At 64.6% G+C, this 17,050-nt stretch overlaps 1 protein-coding gene across 1 annotated transcript in view; it reads right to left on the bottom strand.

The window, feature by feature from the left end:
* Positions 1-17,050, bottom strand: part of DGAT1 (diacylglycerol O-acyltransferase 1) — a 121,256-nt gene that overhangs the window by 94,449 nt on the left and 9,757 nt on the right. The window contains exons 2-5 of the mRNA XM_075589210.1: positions 9,461-9,567; positions 5,509-5,637; positions 2,104-2,178; positions 1,912-2,015 (exon numbers count right to left, since the gene is read on the bottom strand). Coding sequence (XP_075445325.1) covers positions 1,912-2,015; positions 2,104-2,178; positions 5,509-5,637; positions 9,461-9,567 — 415 coding nt within the window. The remainder of the gene's footprint in view (positions 1-1,911; positions 2,016-2,103; positions 2,179-5,508; positions 5,638-9,460; positions 9,568-17,050) is intronic.

Consider the following 17,050-nt stretch of genomic DNA (forward strand, 5'->3'; position numbering starts at 1 on the left):
GTAGTAGTGTGTGTGAGAGGGAGGCTGGCACTGCCGCTGCCCGCGCTGTACCTGTGCTGTATATACATGGTGTAGTAGTGTGTGTGAGGGGGAGGCTGGCACTGCCCGCGCTGTACCTGTGCTGTGTATACATGGTGTAGTAGTGTGTGAGGGGGAGGCTGGCACTGCCGCTGCCCGTGCTGTACCTGCGCTGTGTATACATGGTGTAGAAGTGTGTGTGAGGGGGGGCTGGCACTGCCCGCGCTGTACCTGTGCTGTGTATACATGGTGTAGTAGTGTGTGTGAGGGGGAGGCTGGCACTGCCGCTGCCCGCGCTGTACCTGTGCTGTGTATACATGGTGTAGTAGTGTGTGAGAGGGAGGCTGGCACTGCCGCTGCCCGCGCTGTACCTGTGCTGTGTATACATGGTGTAGTAGTGTGTGTGAGGGGGAGGCTGGCACTGGCTGGCACTGCCGCTGCCCGCGCTGTACCTGTGCTGTGTATACATGGTGTAGTAGTGTGTGAGAGGGAGGCTGGCACTGCCCGCGCTGTACCTGTGCTGTGTATACATGGTGTAGTAGTGTGTGTGTGAGGGGGAGGCTGGCACTGCCGCTGCCCGCGCTGTACCTGTGCTGTGTATACATGGTGTAGTAGTGTGTGAGAGGGAGGCTGGCACTGCCCGCGCTGTACCTGTGCTGTGTATACATGGTGTAGTAGTGTGTGTGAGGGGGGAGGCTGGCACTGCCGCTGCCCGCGCTGTACCTGTGCTGTGTATACATGGTGTAGTAGTGTGTGTCAGGGGGAGGCTGGCACTGCCGCTGCCCGCGCTGTACCTGTGCTGTGTATACATGGTGTAGTAGTGTGTGAGGGGGAGGCTGGCACTGCCGCTGCCCGCGCTGTACCTGTGCTGTGTATACATGGTGTAGTAGTGTGTGTGAGAGGGAGGCTGGCACTGCCCGCGCTGTACCTGTGCTGTGTATACATGGTGTAGTAGTGTGTGTGAGGGGGAGGCTGGCACTGCCGCTGCCCGCGCTGTACCTGTGCTGTGTATACATGGTGTAGTAGTGTGTGTCAGGGGGAGGCTGGCACTGCCGCTGCCCGCGCTGTACCTGTGCTGTGTATACATGGTGTAGTAGTGTGTGTGAGGGGGAGGCTGGCACTGCCCTGCGCTGTACCTGTGCTGTGTATACATGGTGTAGTAGTGTGTGTGAGGGGGAGGCTGGCACTGCCGCTGCCCGCGCTGTACCTGTGCGGTGTATACATGGTGTAGTAGTGTGTGTGAGGGGGGAGGCTGCCGCTGCCTGCGCTGTACCTGTGCTGTGTATACATGGTGTAGTAGTGTGTGTGAGAGGGAGGCTGGCACTGCCGCTGCCCGCGCTGTGTATACATGGTGTAGTAGTGTGTGTGTGAGGGGGAGGCTGGCACTGCCCGCGCTGTACCTGTGCTGTGCATACATGGTGTAGTAGTGTGTGAGGGGGAGGCTGGCACTGCCGCTGCCCGTGCTGTAGCTCCCCTATCCCCTCCCAGATCCCGCTCCTCCACCATCCCCCGCATCTACCAGATCCCTCCCCCCTTCCCAGATTCTGCCAAACATCGCCCACCCCTCCCCTCCCAGATCCCGCTCCTCCACCCCGCATCTACCAGATCCCGCCCGCATCGCCCACCCCTCCCCTTGCATGTACCAGATCCCGCTCCTCCCCCTTCCCTTAGATCCCATCTCGCACACCCACCCCTCCCAGATCCCACATCTCCCCCCCTCCCAGATCCCACATCTCCCCCCTCCCAGATCCCACATCTCCCCCCCTCCCAGATCCCACATCTCCCCCCCTCCCAGATCCCACATCTCCCCCCCCTCCCAGATCCCACATCTCCCCCCCTCCCAGATCCCACCCCTCCCCCCCCTCCCAGATCCCACCCCTCCCCCACACTCACCATCTCAAAGAGCCGTCGCAGGAGGAACCTCTTGCGAATCCGCGCTGAGCGCGGGAAGTTTAACTCGTAGCAGAGCGTCGGAGCGAAGATGAAATAGTACATGTCTGCCGGAGAGAAGATAGGTCGCCGTTCAGGCAAACGCCAAACACCAAACGCGTCACAGTCACGGGTCACACAGAGACGGATCCTCACCTCGGTGGGTCAGGTTCCCCGGGTACGACACCTCCTTCTTACCGACCTCACCGTTGGCTTTCTTCATCACCGGAGCTGGAACACAGACACAGCCGTGAGATGGCGGGCGGCAGGGGTGGGGACGCGAGGTGAGGGGGGGTGTGAGGTGAGGTGAGGGTGTGAGGAGGTGGGGGTTGAGGTAGGGGGGTGTGAGGTGGGGTGGGGGTGTGTGTGAGGTGAGGTGGGGGTGTGTGTGAGGAGAGGTGAGGGGGGTGGATGTGAGGTGAGGTGAGGGGGTGGATGTGAGGTGAGGTGGGGAGGTGGGGGATGTGAGGTGAGGTGGGGGGGGGGGGTGAGGTGAGGTGGGGGGGTGTGAGGTGAGGTGAGGGGGGTGGATGTGAGGTGAGGGGATGGATGTGAGGGAGGTGAGGTGAAGTGGGGGGGGTGAGGTGGGGGTGTGTGTGAGGTGGGGGTGTGAGGAGGTGGGGGTGTGAGGTGGGGGTGTGAGGAGGTGGGGGGTTGAGGTAGGGGGGTGTGAGGTGGGGTGGGGGTGTGTGTGAGGTGAGGTGGGGGTGTGTGTGAGGAGAGGTGAGGGGGGTGGATGTGAGGTGAGGTGAGGGGGGTTGATGTGAGGTGAGGTGGGGAGGTGGGGGAGGTGAGGTGAGGTGGGGGGGTGAGGTGAGGTGGGGGGGGGGTGTGAGGTGAGGTGAGGGGGGTGGATGTGAGGTGAGGGGATGGATGTGAGGTGAGGTGAGGGGGGTGGATGTGAGGTGAGGTGAGGGGGGTGGATGTGAGGTGAGGTGAGGGGGGTGGATGTGAGGTGAGGTGAGGGGGGTGGATGTGAGGTGAGGTGAGGGGGGTGGATGTGAGGTGAGGTGAGTGGGGTGGATGTGAGGTGAGGTGGGGAGGTGGGGGAGGTGAGGTGGGGGGTGAGGTGAGGTGAGGGGGTGTGAGGTGAGGGGGGTGGATGTGAGGTGAGGTGAGGGGGGTGGATGTGAGGTGAGGTGAGGGGGGTGGATGTGAGGTGAGGTGAGGGGGGGTGGATGTGAGGTGAGGTGAGGGGGGTGGATGTGAGGTGAGGTGAGGGGGGTGGATGTGAGGTGAGGTGAGGGGGGTGGATGTGAGGTGAGGTGAGGGGGGTGGATGTGAGGTGAGGGGGGTGGATGTGAGGTGAGGGGGTGGATGTGAGGTGAGGTGAGGGGGGTGGATGTGAGGTGAGGTGAGGGGGGGTGAGGGGAGGTGAGGGTGGGTGAGGTGAGGGGGGGTGAGGTGAGGGGGGTGTGAGGTGAGGGGGTGAGGTGAGAGGGTGGTGAGGTGAGGGGGGGGTGAGGTGAGGGGGGTGTGAGGTGAGGGGGGGTGTGAGGTGAGGGGGGGTGAGGTGAGGGGGTGTGAGGTGAGGGGTGAGGTGAGGGGGGTGATGGTGAGGTGAGGGGGGTGTGAGGTGAGGGGGGGTGAGGAGAGGGGGGTGTGAGGTGAGGGGGGGTGAGGTGAGGGGGGTGAGGTGAGGGGGGTGTGAGGTGAGGGGGGTGTGAGGTGAGGGGGGTGTGAGGTGAGGGGGGTGTGAGGTGAGGGGGGGGTGAGGTGAGGGGGGGTGAGGTGAGGGGGGGTGAGGGGGGGTGAGGTGAGGGGGGTGTGAGGTGAGGGGGTGTGAGGTGAGGTGAGGGGGGTGTGAGGTGAGGTGAGGGGGGTGTGAGGTGAGGGGGTGTGAGGTGAAGGGGGTGTGAGGTGAGGGGGGTGTGAGGTGAGGTGAGGGGGGTGTGAGGTGAGGTGGGGGATGTGAGGTGAAGGGGGTTGTGAGGTGAGGTGGGGGGATGTGAGGTGAGGGGGGGTTGTGAGGTGAGGTGGGGGGTTGTGAGGTGAGGTGGGGGGTTGTGAGGTGAGGTGGGGGATGTGAGGTGAGGGGGGTTGTGAGGTGAGGTGGGGGGATGTGAGGTGAGGGGGGTTGTGAGGTGAGGTGAGGGGTGTGTGAGGTGAGGGGTGTGTGAGGTGAGGTGAGGGGGGTGTGAGGTGAGGTGGGGGGATGTGAGGTGAGGTGGGGGGATGTGAGGTGAGGGGGGTTGTGAGGTGAGGTGGGGGGATGTGAGGTGAGGGGGGATGTGAGGTGAGGGGGGGTGTGAGGTGAGGGGGGGTGTGAGGTGAGGGGGGGTGTGAGGTGAGGGGGGTGTGAGGTGAGGGGGGTGTGAGGTGAGGGGGGTGTGAGGTGGGGGGGTGTGAGGTGAGGTGGGGGGTGTGAGGTGAGGGGGTGTGAGGTGAGGGGGGTGTGAGGTGAGGGGGGTGTGAGGTGAGGGGGTGTGAGGTGAGGGGGGTGTGACGTGAGGGGGGTGTGACGTGAGGGGGGGTGTGACGTGAGGGGGGTGTGACGTGAGGGGGGGTGTGACGTGAGGGGGGTGTGACGTGAGGGGGGTGAGGTGAGGGGGTGTGACGTGAGGGGGTGTGAGGTTAGGGGGGTGTGAGGTTAGGGGGGTGTGAGGTTAGGGGGGTGTGAGGTTAGGGGGGTGTGAGGTGAGGTGGGGGAATGTGAGGTGAGTGTGAGGTGAGGGGGTTGTGAGGTGAGGGGGGTGTGAGGTTAGGGGGGTGTGAGGTTAGGAGGGTGTGAGGTGAGGTGGGGGAATGTGAGGTGAGTGTGAGGTGAGGGGGTTGTGAGGTGAGGGGGGTGTGAGGTGAGGGGGGTGTGAGGTGAGGGGGGGTGTGAGGTTAGGGGGGTTGTGAGGTGAGGTGGGGGAATGTGAGGTGAGTGTGAGGTGAGGGGGGGGTGAGGTCTTCGTTAAGGGGGAACTTATGGCTATATCTTAATGCTGAAGTCTTGTTTCTTTTGAAAGGAATCCCACATTTCCTCTCTCAGGAGCCTCAGAATGGGGGACGTTTGTCACGCGGGCACGAGTCCGTACAGAACAGGAAAGGCCCGGGAGTAGGGAGCCACAATAAGGGTCGCTGCAGGAAAGGCCCGGAGGTGGGGCGGTCAGGCCCCGGAGTAGGGACCCACAATAAGGGTCGCTGCAGGAAAGGCCCGGAGGTGGGGCGGTCAGGCCCGGGCGCAGGGAGCCACAATAAGGGTCGCTGCAGGAAAGGCCTGGAGGTGGGAGCGGTCAGGCCGGGAGTAGGGAGCCACAATAAGGGTCGCTGCAGGAAAGGCCCGGAGGTGGGGCGGTCAGGCCCGGGAGTAGGGAGCCACAATAAGGGTCGCTGCAGGAAAGGCCCGGAGGTGGGGCGGTCAGGCCCGGGAGTAGGGAGCCACAATAAGGGTCGCTGCAGGAAAGGCCCGGAGGTGGGGCGGTCAGGCCCGGGAGACGGGAGGCGCGGCGAAACACACGGGAGGCGCGGCGAAACACACGGGAGGCGCGGCGAAACACACGGGAGGCGCGGCGAAACACACGGGAGGCGCGGAGAAACACACGGGAGGCGCGGAGAAACACACGGGTAACTCACCGGATAAGGAGCGGCACAGCGTCCTGGCTCTCGCCAGCCGCCTCTGTCTGCACCACTTGTTCACTTCCATGTAAGAGTACAACTTGAGGAAGAGGATGGTGTAAACACTCAGCGAACACACCGACCCCACTGCGAGAGAGGGGGGACACAGCGGAGTTAGAGAGGGGGGACACACAGCGGGGTTAGCGAGAGAGAGGGGGACACAGCGGGTTAGAGAGGGGGGGACACTGTGATCCCACTGCGAGAGAGGGGGGACACACAGCGGGGTTAGAGAGGGGGGACACGGCGGGTTAGAGAGGGGGGACACACAGCAGGTTAGAGAGGGGGGACACACAGCGGGTTAGAGAGGGGGGACACACAGCGGGGTTAGCGAGAGAGGGGGGACACAGCGGGTTAGAGAGGGGGGACACACAGCGGGGTTAGCGAGAGAGAGGGGGACACAGCGGGTTAGAGAGGGGGGGACACTGTGATGATCCCACTGCGAGAGAGGGGGGACACACAGCGGGGTTAGAGAGGGGGACACAGCGGGTTAGAGAGGGGGGACACAGCGGGTTAGAGAGGGGGGACACAGCGGGTTAGAGAGGGGGGACACAGCGGGTTAGAGAGGGGGGACACAGCGGGTTAGAGAGGGGGACACAGCGGCCGTTAGAGAGGGGGGACACAGCGGGTTAGAGAGGGGGGACACAGCGGGTTAGAGAGGGGGGACACAGCGGGTTAGAGAGGGGGGACACAGCGGGTTAGAGAGGGGGGACACAGCGGGTTAGAGAGGGGGGACACAGCGGGTTAGAGAGGGGGGACACAGCGGGTTAGAGAGGGGGGACACAGCGGGTTAGAGAGGGGGGACACAGCGGGTTAGAGAGGGGGGACACAGCGGGTTAGAGAGGGGGGGACACAGCGGGTTAGAGAGGGGGGACACAGCGGGTTAGAGAGGGGGGACACAGCGGGTTAGAGAGGGGGGACACAGCGGGTTAGAGAGGGGGGACACAGCGGGTTAGAGAGGGGGGACACAGCGGGTTAGAGAGGGGGGACACAGCGGGTTAGAGAGGGGGGACACAGCGGGTTAGAGAGGGGGGACACAGCGGGTTAGAGAGGGGGGACACATCGAGTTAGAGAGGGGGACACAGCGGGTTAGAGAGGGGGGACACAGCGGGTTAGAGAGGGGGGACACAGCAGGTTAGAGAGGGGGGACACAGCGGGTTAGAGAAGGGGACACAGCGGGTTAGAGAGGGGGGACACAGCGGGGGTTAGCGAGAGAGGGGGACACAGCGGGGTTAGCAAGAGAGAGGGGGGGGACACAGCGGGGTTAGCGAGAGAGGGGGGACACAGCGGGGTTAGCGAGAGAGGGGGACACAGCGGGGTTAGAGAGGGGGACACAGCGGGGTTAGCGAGAGAGGGGGACACAGCGGGGTTAGAGAGAGAGGGGACACACAGTGGGGTTAGCGAGAGAGGGACACACAGCGGGGTTAGCGAGAGAGGGGGACACAGCGGGGTTAGCGAGGAGAGGGGGACACAGCGGGGTTAGAGAGAGGGGGACACACAGTGGGGTTAGCGAGAGAGGGACACACAGCGGGGTTAGCGAGAGAGAGGGACACAGCAGGGTTAGCGAGAGAGAGGGGAACACAGCAGGGTTAGCGAGAGAGAGGGGACACACAGCGGGGTTAGCGAGAGAGAGGGGGACACAGCGGGGTTAGCGAGAGGGGGACACAGCGGGGTTAGCGAGAGAGAGGGGGACACAGCGGGGTTAGCGAGAGAGGGGGACACAGCAGGGTTAGCGAGAGAGAGGGGGACACAGCAGGGTTAGCGAGAGAGGGGGACACAGCGGGGTTAGCGAGAGAGGGGGACACAGCGGGGTTAGCGAGAGAGAGGGACACACAGTGGGGTTAGCGAGAGAGAGGGGGACAGCGCGGGGTTAGCGAGAGAGAGGGGGACACAGCGGGCTTAGCGAGACAGGGGGACACAGCGGGGTTAGCGACGAGAGGGGGACACAGCGGGGTTAGTGAGAGAGGGAGACACAGCGGGGTTAGCGAAGAGAGAGGGGGACACAGCGGGGTTAGCGAGAGAGGGGGACACAGCGGGTTAGAGAGAGAGGGGGACAGCGCGGGTTAGAGGAGGAGGGGGACACAGCGGGTTAGCGAGAGAGGGGGACACAGCGGGGTTAGCGAGAGAGGGGGACAGAGCGGGTTAGAGAGGGGAACACAGCGGGGTTAGCGAGAGAGGGGGACACAGCAGGGTTAGCGAGAGAGAGGGGGACACAGCAGCGGGTTAGAGAGGGGGGACACACAGCGGGGTTAGCGAGAGAGGGGGGACACAGCGGGGTTAGCGAGAGAGGGGGACACAGCGAGGTTAGCGAGAGAGAGGGGGCCAGCGGGGTTAGCGAGAGAGAGGGCCAGCGGGGTTAGAGAGAGGGGGGGAACAGCGGGTTAGAGAGAGGGGGGGACAGCGGGTTAGAGAGAGGGGGACAGCGGGTTAGAGAGAGGGGGACAGCGGGTTAGAGAGAGGGGGACAGCGGGTTAGAGAGAGGGGGACAGCGGGTTAGAGAGAGGGGGACAGCGGGTTAGAGAGAGGGGGACAGCGGGTTAGAGAGAGGGGGACAGCGGGTTAGAGAGAGGGGGACAGCGGGTTAGAGAGAGGGGGACAGCGGTTTAGAGAGAGGGGGACAGCGGGTTAGAGAGAGGGGGACAGCGGGTTAGAGAGAGGGGGACAGCGGGTTAGAGAGGGGGACAGCGGGTTAGAGAGAGGGGGACAGCGGGTTAGAGAGAGGGGAGAGAGGGGGACAGCGAGTTAGAGAGAGGGGGATAGCGGGTTAGAGAGAGGGGAGAGAGGGGGACAACGGGTTAGAGAGAGGGGGACAGCGTGTTAGAGAGAGGGGGACAGCGTGTTAGAGAGAGGGGACAGCGGGTTAGAGAGAGGGGAGAGAGGGGAGAGAGGGGGACAGCGGGTTAGAGAGAGGGGGACAGCGGGTTAGAGAGAGGGGGACAGCGGGTTAGAGAGAGGGGGACAGCGGGTTAGAGAGAGGGGGACAGCGGGTTAGAGAGAGGGGGACAGCGGGTTAGAGAGAGGGGGACAGTGGGTTAGAGAGAGGGGGACAGCGGGTTAGAGAGAGGGGGACAGCGGGTTAGAGAGAGGGGGACAGTGGGTTAGAGAGAGGGGGACAGTGGGTTAGAGAGAGGGGAGAGAGGGGGACAGCGCTTTAGAGATGAGGAGGACAAAGGGTTAGAGAGAGGGGGACAGCGGATTAGAGAGAGGGGGACAGCGGGTTAGAGAGAGGGAGAGAGGGGGACAGTGGGTTAGAGAGAGGGGAGAGAGGGGGACAGCGCTTTAGAGAGAGGACAACGGGTTAGAGAGAGGGGGACAGCGGATTAGAGAGAGGGGGACAGCGGGTTAGAGAGAGGGGGACAGCGGGTTAGAGAGAGGGGAGAGAGGGGGACAGTGGGTTAGAGAGAGGGGAGAGAGGGGGACAGCGGATTAGAGAGAGGGGGACAGCGGATTAGAGAGAGGGGGACAGCGGATTAGAGAGAGGGGGACAGCGGATTAGAGAGAGGGGGACAGCGGATTAGAGAGAGGGGGACAGCGGATTAGAGAGAGGGGGACAGCGGATTAGAGAGAGGGGGACAGCGGATTAGAGAGAGGGGGGAAAGCGGATTAGAGAGAGGGGGACAGCGGATTAGAGAGAGGGGGACAGCGGATTAGAGAGAGGGGGACAGCGGGTTAGAGAGAGGGGGACAGCGGGTTAGAGCGAGGGGAGAGAGGGGACAGCGCGTCCCCCCCGGGACTCTACGCGTCCCCCCGGGACTCTACGCGTCCCCCCCGGGACTCTACAACGTCCCCCCCCAGGACCCTATGCGTCCCCCCCCAGGACCCTATGCGTCCCCCCCCGGGACCCTACGCATCTCCCCAGCCGGTAGTGATCTCCCTGACTATACCCTCCCCGGCCCCCGCGTGTCGGCGTTACCTGGCGTGATGGAGGGCACCATGAACACGACGAGCACCGGGCAGCAGAGGATGGAGGTGAGGAGCAGCGCGTAGAGAACACGTCCCGCGCGCTCCGAGAACGTTTCCCTGTGTGACACAGACAGGACCGATCAGCAGCTACTGGCCGCGGTCACCTCCAAAGGCGCCACTCGGGGGGCAGGACTCTGTACAAGCATTTCCTCAACGTCGGGGCATCCGCAATCTCTCCTCTGGGACACCCCCCAGTCCCCCCCCCACTTCTCTGGGACACTCACTCTTCCCCCCCCTCACTTCTGGGACAGCCCCCCACCCCCTTCTCTGGGACACCCCCCCTCCCACTTCTCTGGGACACCCCCCCTCCCACTTCTCTGGGACACCCCCCCCTCCCACTTCTCTGGGACACTCCCCCCCCCACTTGTCTGGACACCCCTTCCCCCTTCTCTGGGACACCCCCTCCCCCTTCTCTGGGACACCCCCTCCCCCTTCTCTGGGACACTCACTCTCCCCCCCCCCACTTCCCTGGGACACCCCCATCCCCACCCACTTCTGAGACAGCCCCTCCCCCCCCCACTTGTCTGGGACACCCCCTTCCCCTTCTCTGGGACACCCCCTCCCCCTTCTCTGGGACACCCCCTCCCCGTCTCTGGGACACCCCCTCCCCCTTCTCTGGGACACCCCCTCCCCCTGCTCTGGACACCCCCTCCCCCTTCTCTGGGACAACCCCCTCCCCCTTCTCTGGGACACTCACTCCCCCTTCTCTGGGACACTCACTCTCCCCCCCACTTCCCTGGGACACCCCATCCCCCCCACTTCTGAGACAGCCCCTCCCCCCCCCCACTTCTGAGACAGCCCCTCCCCCCCCCCCCCACCTGTCTGGGACACCCCTTTCCCTTCTCTGGGACACCCCCTTCCCTTCTCTGGGACACTCACTCTCCCCCCCACTTCCCTGGGACACCCCATCCCCCCCACTTCTGAGACAGCCCCCCCCCCCCACTTCTGAGACAGCCCCCCCCCCCCACTTCTGAGACAGCCCCTCCCCCCCCCACCTGTCTGGGACACCCCCTTCCCCTTCTCTGGGACACCCCCTTCCCCTTCTCTGGGACATCCCCTCCCCCTTCTCTGGGACACCCCCTCCCCCTTCTCTGGGACACCCCCTCCCCCTTCTCTGGGACACCCCCTCCCCCTTCTCTGGGACACCCCCTCCCCCTTCTCTGGGACACCCCCTCCCCCTTCTCTGGGACACCCCCTCCCCCTTCTCTGGGACACCCCCTCCCCCTTCTCTGGGACACCCCCTCCCCCTTCTCTGGGACACCCCCTCCCCCTTCTCTGGGACACCCCCTCCCCCCTTCTCTGGCACCCCCTCCCCCTTCTCTGGCACCCCATCCCCCTTCTCTGGGACACCCCCCTCCCCCTTCTCTGGGACACCCCCCCTCCCACTTATCTGGAACACCTCCCTTCCCCTTCTCTGGGACACCTCCCTTCCCCTTCTCTGGGACACCTCCCTTCCCCTTCTCTGGGACACCTCCCTTCCCCTTCTCTGGGACACCTCCCTTCCCCTTCTCTGGGACACCTCCCTTCCCCTTCTCTGGGACACCTCCCTTCCCCTTCTCTGGGACACCTCCCTTCCCCTTCTCTGGGACACCTCCCTTCCCCTTCTCTGGGACACCTCCCACCCCCTTCTCTGGGACACCTCCCACCCCCTTCTCTGGGACACCTCCCACCCCCCTTCTCTGGGACAACCTCCCACCCCCTTCTCTGGGACACCCCCCCTCCCACTTCTCTGGGACACCCCCCCTCCCACTTCTCTGGGACACCCCCCCCTCCCACTTCTCTGGGACACCCCCCCTCCCACTTCTCTGGGACACCCCCCCCTCCCACTTCTCTGGGACACCCCCCCCCTCCCACTTCTCTGGGACACTCCCCCTCCCACTTCTCTGGGACACCCCCCCTCCCAATTCTCTGGACACCCCCTCTCCCAATTCTCTGGGACACCCCCTCCCCCTTCACTGGGATACCCCCTCCCCCTCCACTGGGATACCCCCTCCCCCTCCACTGGATACCCCCCTCCCCCTTCACTGGGCACCCCCTCCCCCTTCACTGGGACACCCCCCCCCCCCTTCACTGGGACACCCCCCTCCCCCTTCACTGGGACACCCCCTCCCCCTTCACTGGGACACCCCCTCCCCCTTCACTGGGACACCCCCTCCCCCTTCACTGGGACACCCCCCTCCCCCTTCACTGGGACACCCCCTCCCCCTTCACTGGACACCCCCTCCCCCTTCACTGGGACACCCCCTCCCCCTTCACTGGGACACCCCCTCCCCCTTCTCTGGGACACCCCCTCCCCCTTTTCTGGGACACCCCCTCCCCCCTGTCCTGCAGGAGAAACTGATCCCTGTAACACGCTTCTCATGCACTCACACGGCAAGTAGGGGGGCGCGAGGAACCCTCAGAGGAGCAGTAGGGGGGCGAGGAAACCCTCAGAGGAGCAGTAGGGGGGGGCGCGAGTAAATCCTCAGAGGAGCAGTAGTAGGGGGCGCGAGGAACCCGGGGGGCGCGAGGAAACCCTCAGAGGAGCAGTAGGGGGGCGCGAGGAAACCCTCAGAGGAGCAGTAGGGGGGGGGCGCGAGGAAACCCTCAGAGGAGCAGTAGGGGGGGCGCGAGGAAACCCTCAGAGGAGCAGTAGGGGGGCGCGAGGAAAACCCTCAGAGGAGCAAGTAGGGGGGGCGCGAGGAAACCCTCAGAGGAGCAGTAGGGGGGAGCGAGGAAACCCTCAGAGGAGCAGTAGGGGGGGAGCGAGGAAACCCTCAGAGGAGCAGTAGGGGGGGAGCGAGGAAACCCTCAGAGGAGCAAGTAGGGGGGCGCGAGGAAAACCCTCAGAGGAGCAGTAGGGGGGAGCGAGGAAACCCTCAGAGGAGCCAGTAGGGGGGCGCGAGGAAACCCTCAGAGGAGGGAGCGAGGAAACCCTCAGAGGAGCAGTAGGGGGGGCGCGAGGAAACCCTCAGAGGAGCAGTAGGGGGGAGCGAGGAAACCCTCAGAGGAGCAGTAGGGGGGGCGCGAGGAAACCCTCAGAGGAGCAGTAGGGGGCGCAAGGAAATCTCAGAGGAGCAGTAGGGGGGCACGAGGAAACCCTCAGAGGAGCAGTAGGGGGGCGCGAGGAAACCCTAAGAGGAGCAGTAGGGGGGCGCGAGGAAACTCTCAGAGGAGCAGTAGGGGGGCGTGAGGAAACCCTCAGAGGAGCAGTAGGGGGGGGGCGCGAGGAAACCCTCAGAGGAGCAGTAGGGGGGGTGCGAGGAAACCCTCAGAGGAGCAGTAGGGGGGCGCGAGGAAACCCTCAGCGGAGCAGTAGGGGGGCGCGGGGAAACCCTCAGAGGAGCAGTAGGGGGGCGCGGGGAAACCCTCAGAGGAGCAGTAGGGGGGCGCGAGGAAACTCTCAGAGGAGCAGTAGGGGGGGCGCGAGGAAACCCTCAGAGGAGCAGTAGGGGGGGCGAGGAAACCCTCAGAGGAGCAGTAGGGGGCGCGAGGAAATCCTCAGAGGAGCAGTAGGGGGGCGCGAGGAAACTCTCAGAGGAGCAGTAGGGGGGCGTGAGGAAACCCTCAGAGGAGCAGTAGGGGGGGCGCGAGAAACCCTCAGAGGAGCAGTAGGGGGGGGGCGCGAGGAAACCCTCAGAGGAGCAGTAAGGGGGGGGCGAGGAAACCCTCAGAGGAGCAGTAGGGGGGCGCGAGGAAATCCTCAGAGGAGCAGTAGGGGGGCGCGAGGAAACTCTCAGAGGAGCAGTAGGGGGGCGTGAGGAAACCCTCAGAGGAGCAGTAGGGGGGGCGCGAGGAAACCCTCAGAGGAGCAGTAGGGGGGGGCGCGAGGAAACCCTCAGAGGAGCAGTAGGGGGGCGCGAGGAAACCCTCAGAGGAGCAGTAGGGGGGCGCGAGGAAACCCTCAGAGGGAGCAGTAGGGGGGCGCGAGGAAAACCCTCAGAGGAGCAGTAGGGGGGCGCGAGGAAACCATCAGAGGAGCAGTAGGGGGCGCGAGGAAACCCTCAGAGGAGCAGTAGGGGGGGGTGCGAGGAAACCCTCAGAGGAGCAGTAGGGGGGGGGGGGTGCGAGGAAACCCTCAGAGGAGCAGTAGTCGGGCGCAGGGGAAACCCTCAGAGGAGCAGTAGGGGGGTGCGAGGAAACCCTCAGAGAAGCAGTAGGGGGGCGCGAGGAAACTCTCAGAGGAGCAGTAGGGGGGCGCGAGGAAACCCTCAGAGGAGCAGTAGGGGGCGCGAGGAAACTCTCAGAGGAGCAGTAGGGGGGCGCGAGGAATCCTCAGAGGAGCAGTAGTAGGGGGGCGCGAGGAAACCCTCAGAGGAGCAGTAAGGGGGGGCGCGAGGAAACCCTCAGAGGAGCAGTAGGGGGGCGCGAGGAAACCCTCAGAGGAGCAGTAGGGGGGCGCGAGGAAACCCATCAGAGGAGCAGTAGGGGGCGCGAGGAAAACCCTCAGAGGAGCAGTAGGGGGGCGCGAGGAACCCTCAGAGGAGCAGTAGGGGGCGCGAGGAAACCCTCAGAGGAGCAGTAGGGGGGAGCGAGGAAACCCTCAGAGGAGCAGTAGGGGGGGCGCGAGGAAACCCTCAGAGGAGCAGTAGTAGGGGGCACGAGGGAAACCTCAGAGGAGCAGTAGGGGGTGCGAGGAAACCCTCAGAGGAGCAGTAGGGGGGCGCGAGGGAAACCCTCAGAGGAGCAGTAGGGGGGCGCGAGGAAACCCTCAGAGGAGCAGTAGGGGGGTGCGAGGAAACCTCAGAGGAGCAGTAGGGGGGGCGCGAGGAAACCCTCAGAGGAGCAGTAGGGGGGCGGAGGAAACCCTCAGAGGAGCAGTAGGGGGGCGCGAGGGAAACCCTCAGAGGAGCAGTAGGGGGGGCGCGAGGAAACCCTCAGAGGAGCAGTAGGGGGGGCGCGAGGAAACCCTCAGAGGAGCAGTAGGGGGGGCGTGAGGAAACTCTCAGAGGAGCAGTAGGGGGGCGCGAGGAAACCCTCAGAGGAGCAGTAGGGGGGGCGAGGAAACCCTCAGAGGAGCAGTAGGGGGCGCGAGGAAATCCTCAGAGGAGCAGTAGGGGGGAGCGAGGAAACTCTCAGAGGAGCAGTAGGGGGGGCGGAGGAAACCCTCAGAGGAGCAGTAGGGGGGGCGCGAGGAAACCCTCAGAGGAGCAGTAGGGGGGGGCGCGAGGAAACCCTCAGAGGAGCAGTAGGGGGGGCCGAGGAAACCCTCAGAGGAGCAGTAGGGGGGCAGCGAGGAAACCCTCAGAGGAGCAGTAGGGGGGCGCGAGGAAACCCTCAGAGGAGCAGTAGGGGGCGCGAGGAAACCCTCAGAGGAGCAGTAGGGGGGCGCGAGGAAACCCTCAGAGGAGCAGTAGGGGGGGCGCGAGGAAACCATCAGAGGAGCAGTAGGGGGGCCGCGAGGAAACCCTCAGAGGAGCAGTAGGGGGGGGTGCGAGGAAACCCTCAGAGGAGCAGTAGGGGGGCGCGAGGAAACCCTCAGAGGAGCAGTAGGGAGGCGCAGGGAAACCCTCAGAGGAGCAGTAGGGGGGTGCGAGGGAAACCCTCAGAGAAGCAGTAGGGGGGGCGCGAGGAAACTCTCAGAGGAGCAGTAGGGGGGCGCGAGGAAACCCTCAGAGGAGCAGTAGGGGGCGCGAGGAAACCCTCAGAGGAGCAGTAGGGGGGGGCGAGGAAACCCTCAGAGGAGCAGTAGGGGGGCGCGAGGAAACCCTCAGAGGAGCAGTATGGGGGCGCGAGGAAATCCTCAGAGGAGCAGTAGGGAGGCGCGAGGAAACTCTCAGAGGAGCAGTAGGGGGGCGTGAGGAAACCCTCAGAGGAGCAGTAGGGGGGGGCGCGAGGAAACCCTCAGAGGAGCAGTAGGGGGGGCGCGAGGAAACCCTCAGAGGAGCAGTAGGGGGGGGCGCGAGGAAACCCTCAGAGGAGCAGTAGGGGGGGGCGCGAGGAAACCCTCAGAGGAGCAGTAGGGGTGGCACGAGGAAACCCTCAGAGGAGCAGTAGGGGGGCGTGAGGAAACCCTCAGAGGAGCAGTAGGGGGAGCGAGGAAACCCTCAGAGGAGCAGTAGGGGGGCGCGAGGAAACCCTCAGAGGAGCAGTAGGGGGGCGCGAGGAAACCATCAGAGGAGCAGTAGGGGGCGCGAGGAAACCCTCAGAGGAGCAGTAGGGGGCGAGAGGAAACCCTCAGAGGAGCAGTAGGGGGGTGCGAGGAAATCCTCAGAGGAGCAGCAGGGGGGGCGCGAGGAAACCCTCAGAGGAGCAGTAGGGGGGCGCGAGGAAACCCTCAGAGGAGCAGTAGGGGGGCGCGAGGAAACCCTCAGAGGAGCAGTAGGGGGGGTGCGAGGAAACCCTCAGAGGAGCAGTAGGGGGCGCGAGGAAACCCTCAGAGGAGCAGTAGGGGGGCGCGAGGAAAACTCTCAGAGGAGCAGTAGGGGGGCGCGAGGAAACTCTCAGAGGAAGCAGTAGGGGGCGCGAGGAAACCTCAGAGGAGCAGTAGGGGGGCGCGAGGAAACCCTCAGTGGAGCAGTAGGGGGGGCGCGAGGAAACCCTCAGAGGAGCAGCAGGGGGGGGGGGGCGCGAGGAAACCCTCAGAGGAGCAGTAGGGGGGGCACGAGGAAATCCTCAGAGGAGCAGTAGGGGGGCGCGAGGAAATCCTCAGAGGAGCAGTAGTAGGGGGCGCAAGGAAATCTCAGAGGAGCAGTAGTAGGGGGCGCGAGGAAACCCTCAGAGGAGCAGTAGTAGGGGGCGCGAGGAAACCCTCAAAGGAGCAGTAGGGGGCGCACGAAGAAACCCTCAGAGGAGCAGTAGGGGGGCATGAGGAAACCCTCAGAGGAGCAGTAGGGGGCACGAGGAAACCCTCAGAGGAGCAGTAGGGGGGCACGAGGAAACCCTCAGTGGAGCAGTAGGGGGGCGCGAGGAACCCTCAGAGGAGCAGCAGGGGGGGGGGGCGCGAGGAAACCCTCAGAGGAGCAGTAGGGGGGGCACAAGGAAATCCTCAGAGGAGCAGTAGTAGGGGGCGCGAGGAAACCCTCAGAGGAGCAGTAGTAGGGGCGCGAGGAAACCCTCAAAGGAGCAGTAGGGGGGCGCACGAAGAAACCCCTCAGAGGAGCAGTAGGGGGGCACGAGGAAACCCTCAAGAGGAGCAGTAGGGGGCACGAGGAAACCATCAGAGGAGCAGTAGGGGGGCACGAGGAAACCCTCAGAGGAGCAGTAGGGGGGCGCTAGCAAACCCTCAGAGGAGCAGTAGGGGGGCGAGGAAACCCTCAGAGGAGCAGTAGGGGGGCACGAGGAAACCCTCAGAGGAGCAGTAGGGGGGGGGCGCGAGGAAATCCTCAGAGGAGCAGTAGGGGGCGCACAAGGAAACCCTCAGAGGAGCAGTAGGGGGGGGGCGCGAGGAAATCCTCAGAGGAGCAGTAGGGGGCGCGAGGAAATCCTCAGAGGAGCAGTAGGGGGGCGCACGAGGAAACCCTCAGAGGAGCAGTAGGGGCGCGAGGAAACCCTCAGAGGAGCAGTAGGAGGGGCGCGATGAAGCCTCAGAGGAGCAGTAGGGGGCGCGAGGAAACTCTCA

Source organism: Ascaphus truei, chromosome 2 (assembly GCF_040206685.1).
Source record: "Ascaphus truei isolate aAscTru1 chromosome 2, aAscTru1.hap1, whole genome shotgun sequence".
NCBI classification, from domain to species: Eukaryota; Metazoa; Chordata; class Amphibia; order Anura; family Ascaphidae; genus Ascaphus; species Ascaphus truei.